Source organism: Pseudonaja textilis, chromosome 5 (genome assembly GCF_049901715.1).
Source record: "Pseudonaja textilis isolate UNSWEBS1 chromosome 5, rPseTex1.2, whole genome shotgun sequence".
In the NCBI taxonomy this organism is placed as follows: Eukaryota; Metazoa; Chordata; class Lepidosauria; order Squamata; family Elapidae; genus Pseudonaja; species Pseudonaja textilis.
The window spans coordinates 62,553,389-62,570,171 of NC_141994.1; the positions used below are offsets into that span (position 1 = coordinate 62,553,389).

The 16,783-nt window shown below is 41.0% G+C and overlaps 1 protein-coding gene across 1 annotated transcript in view; it reads right to left on the reverse strand.

Moving 5' to 3' along the window:
- Positions 1-1,106: 1,106 nt before the first annotated feature.
- The window catches only part of LOC113437954 (perilipin-3-like), a 39,201-nt gene continuing 23,524 nt past the window's right edge, over positions 1,107-16,783 (reverse strand). Inside the window, exons 6-9 of the mRNA XM_087935611.1 lie at positions 10,241-10,323; positions 8,642-8,906; positions 6,490-6,686; positions 1,107-1,810 (exon numbers count right to left, since the gene is read on the reverse strand). Of these exons, the coding sequence (XP_087791737.1) occupies positions 1,385-1,810; positions 6,490-6,686; positions 8,642-8,906; positions 10,241-10,323 (971 nt within the window). The 3' untranslated portion in view covers positions 1,107-1,384. The remainder of the gene's footprint in view (positions 1,811-6,489; positions 6,687-8,641; positions 8,907-10,240; positions 10,324-16,783) is intronic.

The following is a 16,783-nucleotide window of genomic DNA, read 5'->3' on the forward strand; positions in this document are numbered from 1 at the left end:
CATTCACTTTGTGTTCAAGCAAAGTCAATGGGGCAAGCCAGGACTAAACGATTCACTTAACAATTATGGCAAGGAAAATCATCAAATGGGACAAAACTCACTTAACAATTATCTTGCTTAGCAACAGAAATTTTGGGTTCAATTGTGGTCCTGTCAAAGACTACCGATAGCAAAAAGGCCATTTATAAACATAATTGTGTCATAAATTGGTCTTCTTAGTAGAGTAATAGGAAGTGCAGCATTCTTTTAAATCTGTTTGAAGCCTCTCTGTGAGGAGTAGAATGAAGCATCCAGATAACAAAAGTTCTGACAATAATTATCAATAAATGTGTGGTTGGTGCTTATGTAGTAATTTGGTTTAATCCTTATTTCTGAAACTGTGTTGCTCATTAGCTCAAGCTGCCCATTGATGACAACTCAATAATAATTGTTTTAAGGTAGGAATGGATGAGTGTAAAAATTCTTCCCAGAGACAGTGGGATGGAAAGGGGTCAATCAGAAAACTGCAAACAAAAGAATGTTGTGATGAAATGGGATCAGCCAAGAAGTGGAAAATCAAAAAAGGCTGCCTAGAAGCCCTCAAGGGATGTTGCGACCTCTAAATGTGTTAAACATAAGTGTAAAATTTGCTAGGTTTTCTAAAAGTTGCAAGTTTTAGCAACTTGCAGGAATCGGGGGAGATTTGGCACACCTGACTGTTTCTGTTAGATTTATAAAATTCCAGTCTCCGGATTTTTGAGAAGTTTCCTCTGTTGAATTGAATGTGACTGTATTAGACCCAGCTGGCAGTTTGTGTTTGCCTGTGGAGTGGCTGAGATTAACATTAATCATCGTCGTTTTCATTGCTTCCATAAGAATCCCTCCTTGCACCTTATTTTATCACCATTTAGGATTAAATCTAGGATTTAATCTCCCCCTAGATCATGGGTGTCAAACTCGCTGCATCACATTGCCATCAGGTGACGTTTCGTGACGTTTTCCCTTTTCACGGAGCTGGGTTGGGCGTGGCCTGTATGTGATTCCTCTGGCCCGCGGGCTGGCAGTTTTAAACCCCTGCCCTAGATGGTTCCAAAATAGAACTCTTCTAAGGAACAATCCTTGTTGGTATAGTTGGACCCTTCAACCTTACAATAATATGAGGACTTTGAGATTCGGGTACTGTACTGCTTTCCTTTTCCATCTCTTACCCAGTAGGTTGTGCACGGGATTCAGAGATGGCTGAGAAGAATAAGAAAAACACACACAAATGTGTCAGATAGTCAATTTCCTATTTTACTGTAAGCTTGCAGTTGCCCTGGGGTTTCGGTTAAGAGCCAACCCCTTCATATGTCCAAACCCCTGCATCTCCCCTTTTTGCCTCCCTATGGGTGACCAGATGCAGGGTTCAAGTGGCTGCAACTATTGAAGAGATTCCACTTCCCTCCAGTCCAAGAAGGCTGTCCTTTGATGCCTGCACCCTTTGAATGGCCTTTAAGGCTTTTGCTGTGCTATCAGTGGAGGTCCTACATTTGCAGTGATTTGCAAAGAAACAGAAGGGAAGCGTTTGCACGATATAGTTCAAGAGCGTGTGGAGGTTTTCTTCCTCTGACATTTTTTCCCAGACACGGGCAAAGATTTTCCAGCAGAGTTCCTGAAGGCAAGTGACCGTAGACAGGACCAACTTGAGGTCTTCTAGGATGTAACAAGCTTGGGGAACGTTCTCATTAATTTTGGCAGACAATTCTTCAACAGTGAAGATGAGGATCAAGTAGACAGTCCTCAGGGGAAGTGTTATGGTGTAGTACAAAGCTATTAGCCAGCCTTTCCATTCCTGGAGGGCGAAAAAAAACAACAACATACACCAGGAATTATTAGAATTGGAAATGTCTTACTGTTAGTTAAACCACTGTTCCGTTGTCTTCCGATTCGCTAAGCTGCTCTTTGAAGGCTTTCCAGAACGTCAGACATGAATCTTACTCATCTGGACAAAACAGGCATTTTTATCACTGAGCTATGGCCTTGGTTTAAAGACAGATTTCAATGTAACGTATATTGTGGCACAGTTGTTTTTGTTTTTTTCACTACAGGTAGTCCTCAACTTATGACCATTTATTTAACAACAGTTCAAAGTCACCAGGAGGCTGAAAAAAGTGACTTACGACCAGTTCTTGAGGTTATGACCGTCACCCTGCTTTCTGTGGCCATGTGATCATGGTTTGCACACTTGATAACAAGCTCTTGTGACAATTGCAGCATCCTGTAGTTATGTGATCGTGATTTCATAGCGCCTTCCGACGAGCAAAATCAATAGGGAAAGCTGGATTTGCTTAATGACTGTGTGATTCGCTTAATGACTGCACTAAAAATCATAAAATCAGGACGAGTCATATGGTGGGGATTTGCTTAATAACTGTATTGTTTAAGTGATTGAAATTCAGATCCAATTGTGGTTGTAGGAATAGGAATAGAAATAGCACCTAGACTTATATACCACTTCATAGTGATTTACAACCCTCTCTAAGTGGTTTACAGAGTCAGCATATTGCCCCCAATAATCTGGGTCCTCATTTTACCCATCTCAGAAGGATGAAAAGCTGAGTCAACCTTAAGGATCGAGCTGCTGGCAATCGGCAGAATTAGCCTGCAATACTGCATTCTAACCACTGCATCACCACCGCACTACTTTTTAAGTTGAGGAATACCTGCAGTTCTTATGCCTTTAACAATACCTTAATAATTACCTCATGTTACAACCTGACAGATAATTTAACCCACTTTTCCCAGGAATTCTTCAGCAAAAGTTAATGACGAGAGACCCAATCCTCTCAGTTTAACTGGGGATCCTTAACCCTCCTAGTAAGGAGTTTCTCTTAGGCCCAGTTCTAGAAAAAGAAAAAAAAATAGAAAGGAAGCTACTTTGGATCTTCCTACCTGAAGCGAACAATTGAAAACTGAAATTATTCTTGAAACACAAGGGGGCGCTGTGCAATCATGTAGTTTTGCATAGGGGCAGCTTTTCGGAAGAAGTGCACTTATCTGCCTTTTCTGAACCAAGGAAGCCAAATCTCTAGATTTTTTTCAAAAAGGGAGTTATTGGGAAAAGTAAAACAAGAGTAGCCAACAATCATCCACACAACAATCCAAATAAAATCAATTCAGGCAGGCAAATTACATGAGTTCTATATTACCTGTTTTAAGGGAATTGTTCAAAGTTTATTTGCTGAGTGATGGAGGGAGATTAAATGAGCCTCCACTTAATCTGTTTGGATGCAGTTGGGCAGGACTTTGGGGGCTCCTTCTCTGCTTCCCTTTCTGCTCCCTTAGTTTTCTAACTTTTCTCTGCCTTTGCAGCAGAATCATCCCAGTTTGGGAGAGAATAAAATCATGGAGAGACCGACTGTTGCTTTGTCCATACAAAACATATTTGTTTGCTGCCCTTCTCCCTTACAAGGTGATCTGTCTGGCATAAGACAAACACACCATTTTTGCATCTTTCCAACAAATAAAGGAAACCGTAATGACTGAACCTCCCTTTTTAACAACCCTGGTTGAATGCTAAAAAGTGCAGGGTTCTGTCAATGTAGTTTACAGTAGAGGAGAATGAACTCATCTGGTTGGGATTCTTGAAGGTGTAGTAGCCAACAACCATCTTGCAATTCTGAAAGTACAATTCTCCCCCTGACTCCTTTACAGCCTGGGGAACTTAGGGAGAGTCTCTTCTGAGCCTCTTGTCCCATCCGTTATACAGCTGCAGACTATGTTGCCTCTTATCTAACTGTTCCCTTGGCAGTGTCTCTTGGCTCCGTCTCACAAGGTCTTTCCCACATACCATTACAGGACTTTCCCCTTTTGCAATATGCTCCTTTTCAGTTTATGCCCTTAAACTGACTGACTCAAACAAATTAATAATAGCAGTAAAATTATCTGACTAAAAAATAATTCAGAAGGGGAGAAGTGCTGTTAGGACATAAGTACCTCCTTCTTTAAGACTGTCTGGAGCACAAGATATGTGCTTAATGGATTTTTACAGACCTGAAGGGAAACTCTGAGTCCATGGTTGTGGACCTGAGCTATGGCCCTTTCATAAAGAAGGTAAATGGGATTAATAGCAGCTTCAGCCTTTAGAACATGGCTGCCAAACTCCTGGCCCAGGGGCCAGATGCATCACGTACTGGCCACGCCCATGCCCGGTTTTGCAAAGGGGGGGAAGTCCCAATATGTCATGTGACGCCTCTGTGAAGACGTGAGTTTGATGCCCCTGCTTTAGAAGATCTTTCTTTATTGTTGAGGCACCTATTTTCCTTGGGTGAATTTCAGCTAACCCTGGCTGCAAGGAATAACTTCAAGGCCTGACATAGTTGGTTGTATCTTCTTTCCCTGCGATCCTGCAGAACCAGGGGTGACTCTGTCCTTCCATGAGGTTCCTGAACTTTAGATAATAACTCCCTTGACTATTGTGGTTGCAAATAGGTCAACAAATTTATCATGTCAGAGGCTGCTTGGCGGAGGCTATTACTCAAATCTATTTTAAGCAGCCATGAATGGAGGCAAATATATTTGCTCGTGAAAAACCAGTCACTTTTCAAAGTTAGAGCTACTGGAAAGGAGAGAAATGCTGACCTGGGTCTATGTACTTGCCCCCTGTAAGGGGGTTTATAGCTCAGTTGTGATAGACTTCTGTCATATGTACAGCATATCAGAGGTGGGCGATTTATTTTTTTCAAGGGACTACATGAAAATCTGGGACTGTTGTAGAGGGATGAACCAATGTATTCTGATTTGATGTCCCCAAACCTCATCACCTCAATATCTGAGGCTGCTCCAGGCAAGGGGCAAACACTGCACAGGTGCAGAAATGCACTTTCTCTCACCATCCTCCCATAGCCACCAGCTGACTGAAGGAACCAACTCAGCTTCTTCTTCTTCCCCTGTGGTATGCTTATTTACATTTGATTTCTAATTTCCGATCGACTTCATGCAGGCTGAATAGGAACCACCAAAGATATGATCCAAGATTTCAAAACAAATTAATTTCATTAAAACGCTTGAACAATCTCCTATAATTTTGACACTTTCTGGAGGTTTGGAATAGCGCACCCTTTTAGAGATCCTGGGAGTTGTAGTTTCATATTAAAAGGGCACCAGGTTTGGGAAAACGTTTCTTTTCTTTTTTTTAAATAAACCCACTGTAAAATCAACTTAGCCTCCAGTCTCATTTCAAGGTTCTTGAGGAGGCCCTAATTATGCTTCCAATTTTTCCCAGAGTGATCGTTCTTTTTAAAAATCTTTCCATTTAAAAATAAAATATGGTGGGCACCTGGTAGGGACTGATGTTAGTTAAAATGGGGAAAAGAAGCAAGAAAAGAATAAAAGCTAACAATTTTAGTCTTGTGCTTGTTTGATTGATGTCATTGCTATATATAAGATTGGGTCCAGATAATGTTCAACCTGGCTATAAAAAACCCACAATTGTTGCGTTTACTTCTCCAAGATTAATCTTATTCTGATTTAAAGCAGTAGCTTATATCATGCAACATGTTAAGATAATAGCTGACTTCCCACATCACTGAGTTGCAAACTACCCATCCTAGTTACCCTAATGCAGTATTTCCCAACTTGGGTCACTGGCTGGGGAATTCTGGGAGTTGAAGTTCATATATCTTTAAGTAGCCAAGGTTAGGAAATACTGCATTAATCTATTATGTTGTGTAAATTGAGCCAAACTTCATCTCTCTCACTTACTGGGAACAATCAGATGGATTCACTGAAGGGTAACTTCCACACATTGAGCCAATCATGAACATTTAGGGGTAAGCCATCTCTCTCATAAATGTACATAAAGATAATCCAATAATTATTTCCATTTTGTTCAAGATTTTTAAAAATATATATTCTGGGACCACCAGGGTCCAAAAGATCAAGATGGCTGTCAGCTGCCACCTCACACTTGTGTTTCACAACCATTCAGTATCCGCTGCCATGAACTCAAGGGTGGGCTGGATGGGAGAAGGGGATGCTTCGAGAGTAACAAAACGTCACTGTATCCCTCTGAGACGGGCTTCAAGGACAAACAGCTGGGAACGGAATACAGCTGCAAACCGAACCTATGCCTGAAGTGACCATTCTGAAAGCATCCAGTTTGAATTTGATTGGACATGGGGGACCCTGTCACGTGAGGTGATTAAGGGAGGGGAAAAAATTAGACTTGGGGATTTTGGCACGCATTTCTCAGTTCCGGCTATGCATCACTGTAGTTCACTTGACTTCTAGTAAACTTTACCTTTATCAACAATGGAATTAAGGATCGTTCTTACTCAGAGGTTCAAGCTGAGGCAGCGCTGTCAACAACGGCTGTTTTGAGTGTGCAGGGCTGGATGCCATTTTGGGTTTTTTGACCTCCCTTTCCTCATAGATGCAGGAATAGGTGCAGAAATGCATTAAATAAATACAGAGGTGACGGTTTGCTTCCAAGGACAGGCAAAGAAAGAATGGAGAGTTACTGAGACTTACCGAAAAGGTGTTTTCAAGGACTATTTGGAGATTCTCATTAGCATGCCTCAGATTGCACCAGGATTGCTGAGATATATAGCGTTGGAATTTATTCAAGAGAGAAAGCACGCAGGCCAAATAGCCATTGCACTTGATCTGGGTCTGTATTTCCTGCACAGGATCCATCCCTGTCCCTTGAGAACATGTTTTCAGATCCACTGAAAGGAGGAAGGCAGTGTAAATAACAGGCTCTAAAAGTAAGAGGAAAGGATATAGGTAGTCCTCGACTTAGAACCATTCATTTAGTGACCGTTCAAAGTTACAACAGCAGTGAAAAAAAGTAACACACAAGCATTTTTTACACTTACAAAACGATTGGGGTCACATGATCAAAATTTGGATGCTCGGCAACTTGCATACGAGAGGTTGAAGCATCCTTTGGTCCTGTGACCTTGTAACCTTCCCAAAAAGCCAAGTCAATGGGGAAAGCCAGATTTACTTAACGACTACATGATTCATTTAACAGCCACAGTGATATGCTGAAAAACTGTGGCAAAAAAGGGCCATAACATGAGGCAAAACTCACTTAACAACTGCCTAGTGTAGCAATAGAAATGTTAGGCTCAATTGTGTTCATAAGTCGAAGACTACCTCTTTAGCAAGAACCTTACAAAACTCTTCTCACCTTCCAGTTCTTAAATGAAGGAGAGTTTTGTTGGACTCCATTGTTAGAAGATATGCCCATGTATTTAGATGGCATTTTATTTATTGTCGCTACTTTGTGCCCTCTGTGTCCAAGTAAGTATGGCAGATATTGAACAGGGACCACTTTAGTGGGAAGGTAACAGTGTTCCGTGCACCTTTGGTGTTTAGTCATGCTGGCGGCATGACCACAGAGACGTCTTCAGACAGCACTGGCTCTTCGGCTTTGTAACGGAGATGAGCACTGCCCCCTAGAGCGGAAACGACTAGCTAGCAGGTATGTGCGAGGGGAACCTTTACCTTTAGTTTGATAACACCTCTTTGAGGAAAGTCAAAACAACTTTGATAGGACTAACGTTCTTAGGATGTTAATGACCAACAGATGCAAAATGGGGTATTAAGTAGAAACTGAGGTCTTCCCTGTTGATTTTGTTCCTAAATAGTAAACAGTAAGGAAAATTTAGGAGCCACCTCACTGAACTTTTGTGATATACAAATGCTTCAGTTTTTCTACCTTGTTCTCAGAGTGCTTGATAATTTCTTTTAAATCTCTCTTAGTGGCATTTTGACTGTTATTTATTGTTAGAGACAGCTAACAATGTCCTTTGGTGTTGAAAAGTTTTAAGGGGAAATATCCTCTTATAATATCTTCCCTCAGAACTGATTAAGCTTGGGAAACCAAGGAATGTACCAATAACTGGTCAACTGATTGTAAATTACAGGCAGAACATTCACACGGCTTTCTTGTTGCTCAAATGCAAGAGCATTTGTTTCACACATGAGCATTTCATCAAAATTCTCTCTTTTGGTCTACAGTAAAGAAAGCAAATTATCTTTTACCCGCGTGGAAATAAATGCAAGAGAATTTTTCTGCATAGTGATAACATTTGCTGAGATAACATTGTTGAGAGTTACCCTCTAGCTCTTGTTTAAAAACCTCTAAAGAGTCAAAAGACAGTCCTTCGACTATGGCATGTGTCCCACCTCTGAAGATCTTGTCCAGTGGTGGGATTCAAATTTTTTTACTACCAGTTCTGTGAGTGTGGCTTGGTGGATCTGGCATGATGTGGCTTGGTGGGCATGGCGTGGCTTGGTGGGTGTGGCTTGGTGGTCATGGCAGGGGAAGGATACTGCAAAATCCCCATTCCCTCCCCACCTGCTTTCCAGCTCCGTTCTTCTGTGCAGGGCAACAGAAGAAGACTCAGCCAATCAGCTGGGACTTGGGAGGCAGAGAATAGATGGGGGCGGGGCAAGTCAGAGGTGATATTTGCAGGTTCTCCGAACTACACAAAATTTACGCTACCGTTTCTCCAGAACTGGTCAGAACCTGCTGAATACCACCTCTGATCTTGTCCTGCCTAACCTTTAATCAAAATTCTCCTTCAGTGGTGCTTCATTATTTGCCCAAATCATTAACAACCAAAACCATTCCAAGATATATACATCCTTAGGCTTTCTAGAGGGCTCTTACTCAGCTCTTCATCACTGATGAGAAGGTAGTGATCTATAAATGCATGGGACCGGCCCAGCACGGTTTCTACACTGTTCTTGGCCATCTTTCCCATTCTTGTTCCCATCACCACAGTCATGCTGCTGCTCACAAGGGAGGCCGTGGTTTTCACTCCATTCTGAACCACATCTTTGGTCATGCCAACCATCCCTGACAACTTGCGAGTCACTGCGTTCTTGGCATTCGTGACTTTAGAAGTCACCAGTTCTTTTGTACCAGACACAACCTGTCGGAGAGAGAAGAGTGGTCATTTTGGATTAAGCCATGGGTGTCAAACTCACAGCGTCACGTCGCTGTCATGTGATCTTTCGTGATTTTTTTCCCCCTTTGTGGAGCTCAGATGGGTGTGGCCTGTATGTGACGCATCCGGCCCTTGGGCTGCCAGTTTGACACCCCCTGAAATAAGCTGTCTTTCTCACATCAGGAAGTAGGACTTGCATTTAAGTGTGATTCACAGAATGACATTCACTTTGATTCTTTTAAAAACTGTACAGCTCCAATTCCCAGGCATCTGTTGGAGAGAGGATAAATGAAGGCAAGATGATGGCTGTGATCTCCCAGTGGTGGCTGCCATTTTGATATTTTTTTTAAAAAAAGCCTTCTATGGATGCCCTTGGTCCATTCTGCCTTTTGTGCAGCAACGGAGAGTGATAAAGCTGCACAGAAGATGAAATTTTAGAACCTATAGCTTAATATGCAAAGATGAGAGCAGATAACCCAATTTTATTTATTTCAAATCCCCATCCCCTTCTATACAAAATTAAAAAGGGGGGATTGGTTACCTTCGAACTCTCTTTTTAAAAAATTCAATGTTTTTAAATATTTCCAGGGGTTTAAAAAATGTTTCTTCTGTATATTCTCCCAAAATTTAGTGTAAATTGGCAAGGTAAATAGACAGATATTTTAAATCTTGTACCGGTTATGGTCTTAGCCAGCCTAACTCCTAAGTGAAGAAAGCTGAGCTTGATATGCAATAATATTTTTTTCTTTCAAACCAGGCACATAACAATAATATTTTTTTCTTTCAAACCAGGCACATAACAAAGAAAGTCTGTAGCTCAGCAAAGCATAGAATCATTTCTACCATGTCTCTGCTGTTTCTGGTTCATGCAATCATTCTGGCTGTAATTTGCTCTGAACAAATAAGGGATCTGAAACTGTAAATAATCTCTGTTGAACTAGTTTTAAATACTATGCTTAGGCTACTTGAAATGGTCTTTACAGAAACACAAGACTCAAGATCTAAAGCTGCCTTCCATACCTTTGTGCTTTCCAATATGCTGAAGTAGAGCACACCTGGAAGACCTAGGCATCTGGCTGTGGAAGGCTAATCTAATGTCTCATTCATTCATTCATTCATTCATACATACATATATTCACTCACGTACATACACACACACACACACATACATACATAAATAGTACATACCTGACTTCAAAATAACTCTTAGCTATCACTTAGCATGGCACACTAAAACTAGGATTGGGCAAGATTGATTTATGCTTTCTTCCTTCATACCAAGATATTTTCAGGTTTTTTTAAAAAGCTAAAAACGCTACCTGACCAGCTCTTTGTTGAAGAATTGGCACCCTCTGTTCCACTGTATCCAAGCCACGACATACATACTTGTTTGCTGTTGCAACTAATGAAAGACAAGAAAAAGGAAGGAGTTTGCAGTCAGTTAGGCTCATTACAATATTTAGCATTTGGAATTTTTATGGTTTAGGAGCAAGTTCATAAGGCAGTTTCATACATCCGTTAAATAATCACTACTTTGCAAAATGTAAGGTTTGAGTTCACACTACACAAAGTCATAAAGTGCTTGTTTGAATGTGTTCTGTCTCATTGTGGGAATTCAGCCATTGGTTGAAGAAGTCACACATACAAAAGTTTCGTTACAAACCCGTAAGAATAACATTAAACACACTGCAGCAGCTCCAGGGTTTCACTGGTTTCGAAGGGAGGATGCACAACTAAGAACACTCGGACCAGCTATGTAATTTTTAAAAAATTCATGGAGATATTTTTTTTAAAAAAATTGTACTCAGAATAATAAATAAGAACAAAAGTTGATATAGGTAGTCCTTGACCTAAGACCACAACGAAGCCCAAAATTTCTGTCGCTAAGTGAGACACTTGTCTATCCCCTTTTAGCTTCCCCTTGTAATAAAATAATAAATTGATTTTGGATTCTAGAATTACGTCAACTAACCCGCCTGTTACATGAGATTCATGTATATATTTATAGAGGAGATTACATATCCCGATTCCTGGACAGACTGAGCCATAGTTTCAACTGGGAAACTGAGCATCCTAGACCAAGCTAAATTCAAAAAGCTAGAGATTTCCTGTAAATTTGGTTCTCACAGAAACCAGCCATCAATAAACACATGAAACAAAATTCAAAAAGAGACAATAAAAAAGCCAAGAAGGGAACAAATGGACCAGAACACATCCTCTCCACAGCCAACATTCAGATCAGCAGGGAGTGACACCAGACAAAGAATCAAGCAGAAGACAATATGCTAATAAAGGAAACAAATAATAAAGCTGAAAACAATATCTAATCAAGGAACCAACAAGAAATAAACCACACTCCTAGGCCAGGGAACAGGCCAGAGGTGGTATTCAGCAAGTTCTGACCAGTTCTGGAGAGCTGGTAGTGGAAATTTGAGTAGTTTGGAGAACCGGCAAATACCACCTCTGATTGGCCCTGCTCCAATCTATTCTCTGCTTCCGGAGTCCCAGCTGATTGGTTGGGTCTTCTTTTGTTGCCCTGCACAGGAGAAGGGAGCTGGAAAGCAGGTTAGTGGGGTAGGGAAGGAATGCAGATTTTGCAGTAACCTTCCCCTGCTACACCCACCAAACCATGCCCACAGAACCACTCACGTTGAGTGAAAGCTCTACTGGATGGCTAATCAAGTTCAATTGAAGAGCAGAATCTCTCAAAAGCCACCCAAAGAATTAGCTCCAAGTTGCATCTTTTATCTATGGAGATTCTCAATCATCCAGGTCATGGTTGTCCCAAAGGTGCTTTTTCAAAAGGCAACTGGACTTTCCTTCTTTTTACCTCAAAGACATTTCACTTCTCATCCAAGCAGCTTCAGAACTTCAGTCAGAACTGAAGAAGCTTCTTGGATGACAAGCTAAACGTCTTCAACGAAAAACAAGGAAAGTCCAGTTGCCCTTTGAAAAAGCACCCTTGTGACAACTTGCATCTTTGAAGTGCACATTGCTCACCTCATGGTCTGCTATTTGGAAGATGCAAGGAGCTTTCTCTATAGTATGGTAGAAGCCAGTAGCAATGTTGTGTTTTCCCCCTCCCCTCCAAAAAGGAATGATGGCAGAGAGATTCCCTGGATACGAGGATAGGGACATGGATAGGCCAAAGTGACCAGTGGTCTCCGGGCTCATCCCACCCCAAAGATTACTTTGAGGTGCTACTATTAGGATGGGAAAGAAAGCACAATAGATTGTCTTTACCCTTAAACTACTGCTTGATTGCAGCTGGCATAGGGAAGAATTGCTACTTTAACTCTAGTCAGAGTTAACTATGACCTTAGGGATGAAAGCTAGTTATAGCTAACAAACCTTATGGCTGATACTCCATAGTATAATCCATCTGGTAATGCTTTGGTAGTGTGGAAATGTAACATTACTTGTCATAGCAACCCCGATAACCATTCATGGAAATTCAGAATGTTGAATGCCAGTTGTAGGATGCTATTCTCTATACTGGGAAAAGGAATTTGAATTTAGAATGTGGGGAAGACTTCTATGGTTGATAACTGTAGCTGCTATTTTCACACATGGAATTATTAACAGCTCCATCATTGAAAAGTCTCATTGAACTCACTCATATCCAACTGAGTGAGTGAGAATGATGAATTGTAGAAGTAAACATAACTCAGAAGTCTCATCCAGTGCACATGGAGAAAAACAGAACAGAACAGAATGGAATTCTTTATTGGCCAAGTGTGATTGGGCACACAAGGAATTTGTCTTGGTGAAAATGCTCTCAGTGTACTTAAAAGAAAAGATACATTCATCAAGAGTCAAGAATCAGAAGTTATAACACTCAATGATAGCCATAGGGTACAATAAGCAATCAAATCATACTAGGAAGCAGTCAATATAAATCATAAGGATACAAGAGACAAAGTTACAATCATACAGTCACAAGTGGGAGGGGATGGGTGATAAGGAGTGATGAGAAGATTAATAGTAATAGTAGTGCAAACTTTGTAAATAGTTGGACAGTGTTGAGGGAGTTATTTGTTTAGCATAGTGATCGCTTTCGGGAAAAAGCTGTTGTTGTGTCTCCTTGTTCTGTTGTGCAGTGCTATATAATGTCATTTTGAGGGTAGGATTTAAAACAGTTTATGTCCAGGATGTGAGGGGTCTGTAAATATTTTCACAGCCCTCTTTTTGACTCCTGCAGTATACAAGTCCTCAATGGAAGGCGGGTTGGTAGTAATTGTTTTTTTCTGCAGTCCTAATTATCCTCTGAAATGAGCAGACATCTGTAACAGCAATGGTGGTATGCTATCGGTTTGAACCGGTTCACCTGAACGGTAGTTAAAAAAGTCTTCAATCAGCTGAGAGGAGGAAAAAAATCTGGACAATTAGCCAAGAGGAAAACAAAGAGAAAAGCACAGGATCGGCCCTCCCACGCACCCCTGCACTTTTCTCTTATTTATCCTCTCAGCTGATTGGCATTGCAGGTCTCAGCTGGTATGGAGAAAGCTGCACGCTGGCGTTAGGCAAAGCTCACCCACCAAGCCATGCCCAAGCCACGCCCACCAAACCAGTGGTAAAACAATTTGAATCCCACCACTGTATAACACTGTGATCTGATGGTATTGGAGTTACTCTTAGAGTGGCCCAACCACTGAAAATGTCTTGACCGAGGGCACTGAAAACCTGTAACTAGCAATGATCAAGGAACTAACTCCTGCAGGATCATAATTGTTCCAATCAAGGCAACTTACATCACACATCATGCTGTGTGCATCATGAATCTGTTCGGATCTGAAGATGAATAAAGTGGGATTAGAAACAACAAGCAAAATCCAAATGTTTTCTACTTTCTTTTTGAATTTGTTTATTATTTGTAAAGTTGAAATGTCTGAGTAGGGTTATTATCTCTCTCTTTAAGATAACTATTTCCCAACACTGTTAGATCTTGAAGAGAACATGAAGGTTAGAGTACAATTATCCTTCCAAGTGCATACTGAGATATACTTTATGATACAATTGTCTGCTACACAATGGCATACAAAATATTATATTATCATAAGTTGTTTACAGAGATGCATACACAAAGAACATTGCAGAAAGCAAAGCAGACACTCCAGATGTTTTCTAAAACAATTGATATGGATATTGAAGCACATTTAAGACTGGATGTTCACAAAACATAATGTTTTATTTGATAAAGACTCGTAGTTATTCAGTCAATCAAGAATGGAGAATTTGAATTGGGTCACAGCCCTGAGGCCACATTGCCAAGAGAGAGGAAAAGTTTTTGAAAAGTGTGTATTGGGTGAGGGATTAAAAAATTAAATTAATTATTAGTACTTTTAATTGCATCCCTTATAAAGCAGTTATATTTTAACTAAATTAAGAAAGAGTGACCAAGCACCAAGCTTATGAAAGATTTTTCTATGCAAATGTAAACATCTTGAACTTTTTGGTTTCACATTGTAAGAAAGTTCCCATTTATAGAGGAAAAAAGTTGGAAAGAAAATGTTGTAACTGTGGAAAAATGTGTACTAATTACGGGTTTTTATTCTTTTAAATAAAGTAATTGACTTAATTAATATATGTAGCTAAACTATAAAAAAAGATCTTTCTGCATTCCTGGTATCCTTTATAACTTGCCCAGTTACTGCCTGGCTCCTGATTTGAAGCTGCAAATCTTAAAAAGTGCCAGTTGATTCTAGTTAATCCTGAACTAAATTTTCTGAATAAACGCCAAAGGAGCTTAACTGATTATAATGTTGAAAGCAAGATCTTTGGACAAAGGAGGATTTGTGGTTGAATTGTTCAGTCACTGTTTTATATTGTGAATTTGAACTAAAGCAAAGATAGGTATCAAAAGATCCAAATGTTCTAAGTTTCATTTCAATCTTGGCCATAAGGCCCTCATTAGGGGATTTTACACTTGTGCATACATGTTTAAAAGAACAGGAATGGGCTCAAAATAGCTAAGGCAAGCTTTCAGGAACCATTGATGCCTCAAATCTCTGAGTAATGGATTCCTGGAAATCCTGAGGTTTGCACAGGATGGGTATTTAAGGGGAAGTGAGAAATTCCACCTCATTCCTCTTTCTTAGTGAATCAGCTATTGTTTCTAGAGAAATTTTACACAATGAATTATACTGTAGAGCTACACTGTTGGACATGTCTTGAAAATAATTTGGAAGACAGGCTTTAGATCTCATGTGAGCATAGAACCTCCCTATGGTTCATTAAAGCAGCCCGGTGTTTTGTAATCTTCTCTACAGAGATGAAGAATAATACCGCTGCTTTAAAGAACCTACTCATTGACGTTAACTCTTAATCTTCTTTTTAAAACTCATGTGGATGCCAGAAAAGAAGTTGAGTTTTTTTTTAAATAAAGTCATTTTTAAGGTATGCACAGCCCTACTCAAAGACAAGGAAACATTGTCTTGAAATAATGGTTACCCAAATCCTGCATATTCAGAAGAAAATATGCCAAGTTTATATACAATGGTGTTTGGATTTGGAAAAGGAATCTTTAGGTTAATTTGTAAATTATTGGGTAATGAAGCATACAAAGTTAGTTTGTTTGCTTTTTCCTTTCTACATCATTAGCTAAAGGACAACAGAACACACAAAGAGAACTGCTCCCAGCTATTCTACAGAGCTTCAGATCTAAGACAATCCCATTTCATCTTGGAGATATAAGGGATGAACCTGGAAACTTATTGTTATGTCCTGAGAACTATAGGAGTTCTCACTCAGGTCCACTCACTTTGAGTGGGCGTTCTTTCCCCTTTCCTCATTGGTTGGTTCTCCCCAGCAGCCAGCTATAAAAGCAGGCTGCGGGGTCCAACCAGTCGCTGATTGCTGCGAGCCAGTTCCAGGCTTGGCAAGCACGGTCAGCCCTTTATTATTTAATAAAGTATTGTTGCACTCATGCTCTGGTTCAGCCTCTCATTGCTCAAACTTAACTCTGGCGACGAGGATGGGATGGCTACCAGTAGCACCATGCAACCACTGAGTCACTAGCCGCCGATCCGCAGCCCAGAGAGAGCGATCGGACGGCGATAAGGGAACGCTGATCCGCAGCCAGAGAGAGCGGTCAGCCAACAAAAAGAGCAAACAAAAAGAGCAAACGCTGATCCGCAGCCAGAGAGAGCGGTCAGAATCGAAAGTTAGAAGCGTCTGTAGCCGCTTGTTAGCCCAGCTACAGGGAAAGTGAAGCGCTGCGAGCCGCAGCCGCTCTGTATCAGGCGCGAAATTCAAACGGTTGTCATTTGAATTTCAAACCATAAAGGTACAGCACAGCACTGTAGCCAGTCACTGACGCCCACTCAGGCGCGAATCCAAACGCCATCAACGGCTAACAGTCTAACATGGTCAACCCAGAGAGAAAGAGAGGATTTAAAACAGCCTCTCCCGAGCTGGAAGCACTTGCCCACCACGGGCTCTAAAACATTGTCTGCTGCCCCAGAGAGATTTTTTCCTCAGGTTATTCAACCGGTTCCAGCACCATGAGTTCCAATCCAGTCTTCCCGGCTTTTAAACCAGACGAGGAGAAGTGGGAATCGTATAAGAACCGCTTCAATCATTATATCGATGCAGTTGGCCTGGCGGATGCGGGGGAGCATCGGAAAAAATCGTATTTCCTAATCTACTGCGGGGCCACCGTCTACGATACGGCCGCAGCGCTCGTGGCCCCTCGTGAGTTGAAAAACGTTCCGTGGTCAGAGTTACTTGAAATTCTCACTAACCACTATTCCCCCAGGCCCTCACAGATTGCCAAAAGATTCACCTTCCGTATGAGGAAGCAATCGAGCAAGGAGACCATAAATCAATATATGGCCGCCCTCAGAACAGCAGCACTGCATTGT